The sequence below is a fragment of the Rhea americana genome, unplaced genomic scaffold (genome assembly GCF_003343005.1).
Source record: "Rhea americana isolate MKP2758 unplaced genomic scaffold, rheAme1 scaffold_379, whole genome shotgun sequence".
Taxonomy (NCBI): domain Eukaryota; kingdom Metazoa; phylum Chordata; class Aves; order Rheiformes; family Rheidae; genus Rhea; species Rhea americana.
This window is the reverse complement of record NW_028186511.1, coordinates 490,185-491,961: the sequence shown is the minus strand read 5'-3', so window position 1 is coordinate 491,961 and position 1,777 is coordinate 490,185. Positions and strand designations below refer to the sequence as shown.

The window sequence follows — 1,777 nt, the reverse complement described above, 5'->3', positions numbered from 1 at the left end:
TTTTTTTTTTTTTTAACTTTTGTATCAGACTAGGTTTAATATTTCTTAGAAGCTCATCATTAAAAAGCAAGACATATAAAAGCAAAAAGCAAGACTTGCAGCTCGGCAGCCTGCAGCTCGGCTTTAGGCAATCCTACGTCACCTTCCAGCGCTCCGTCCTATGTACAACAGCGACCCTCGCGCTCCCTCCCTCTCGCTCCGTCCTCCTGCCCTACACCAGACCGCGGTAATCTTGCGAGGGAGAAGTCTCGCTGGATTTTGTTGCTGTTGTTTGCAAAGACAGAATCCTTCCCAGGGGCGGGTTGTTCAGGCGGGGACCTATGCCCGCTGCACGCTGTTCAGGAGATCCGTCAGTTCGCTGATGTACTTGATGGTGTATTTCAGGGTCTGTATTTTGGTGAGAGGCTGGCCTCTCTGGCTGTAGACGGGAGGCAGGTAATTGCGCAGAGTGTGCAAAGCCTCTGCCAGGGCCCTCATCCGCAGCTTCTCCCTCTCGCTGGCTTTCCTCCTGCGCTGGGCCGACATGCGAACCTTGGTGCCCTTGGGGAGCCGGGCCTGCCCGGGGCTCGGCAGGTAGGCGGCGGGGAAGTCCTCCAGGCTGTATCCCACCAGGCTGCCGCTGCTGCTGCTGCCGCTGCTGCCGCCGCTGCGGAAGGGGGTCTCGATCGCCACCGGGCAAGGGGACGGCGAGTAGGACTCGAAGGAAGGAGCTGGAGATAAGCTGTGGGGAGACGAGACCTGGTTCAGCTCAAAAGCCGCGGCGTTGTTTTTCCAGTCCCAGGGAGATAAGCAGACGGGATGCTCCGAACCCAAACCGTCTTCCATGTTTAGCAAAGTCTCGTGCAATTTGTCCATTGCGGAGGAGCACCCGGGAGAAGCAATTCCCTCTGCCCCGCGGCAAAGGCTGAAGCCTCCGGCCGTGGGGACCTTTTTATGATGGCGGGAGGAAAGTGACAAAGTGGGAACGCGGCGCTGGTGAGAGGAGTTCAAAGGAGAGCCACAAGTGCGAGGATGGAAAATGAACTCCTGATGTGCTAGTTTCTCCTCAGCGATAATTATCAACCTTCAGCTAAAAAGCCTTTAAGCTAACAGGCAACAGYGAGAAAGGGGGAAAAAAAGATTATCTTCTTGTAACTAAACCAATTAAGGCTGCACATCTACATTTAACATTGTGCTGGGGGGATAGGCAGGAGAGAGGAAAAAGAAAACTATCGATTTTAAAAAACAGTTTGCAAATGTAGAATTTAAAGTTAACATGCATTAATGCAAACGTATGTTCATTTGCCATCCTACATCACAAATTGAAAATTAGAATAGAAAAGCCAAAGTCCTATACGAGAAAGATGTAGAAAAATTATTAAAAAAAATTGGGGGGGCTAAGAAAAAACATAAACAGTGTTTAAACTTTGGGCTTAGACAAGTTTTTTGCATAGAAATTTATTCAAAATTGTAGTAAATAAATCAGATGATGAATAAGAGAAGACTAAAAGCTAATTATGCAAAATTCTGTACTACTTGGAATCCTCTCTTCTACCAAAAAGGAAAAGCCTTTTTCAGCCCCTACTGAAAGCAACAATGAGGTTATATCTTAGGCCACTAAAATGAAAGCGGAGGTCCTATAAATTAACAGCGTTAATATGGAGCACTTCTCGTCTCTAGGTCTCAGAACAGTTTGCAGATGCTTAACGGTCCCTATTGCTCTGGGGAAACCGATAAGCAGCATAAGCAGCGGCAGAAGTAGCTGGCCCAGAATCACRCCGTGAGCCATTAGGAGAGC

General features: G+C 48.6%; 1 protein-coding gene across 1 annotated transcript; it reads right to left on the bottom strand.

Annotated features, from left to right (window-relative positions):
- Positions 1-318: 318 nt before the first annotated feature.
- On the bottom strand, positions 319-855 carry MSGN1 (mesogenin 1). The gene has a single exon (XM_085313137.1). The coding sequence runs from the start codon at positions 853-855 to the stop codon at positions 319-321; it is 537 nt and encodes a 178-aa protein (XP_085169263.1).
- Between the last annotated feature and the right edge of the window lie 922 nt (positions 856-1,777).

What these genes read in the sequence shown, in the direction of transcription:
- MSGN1 (XM_085313137.1), bottom strand. Translation starts at nt 855, where the DNA reads ATGGACAAATTGCACGAGACTTTGCTAAACATGGAAGACGGTTTGGGT.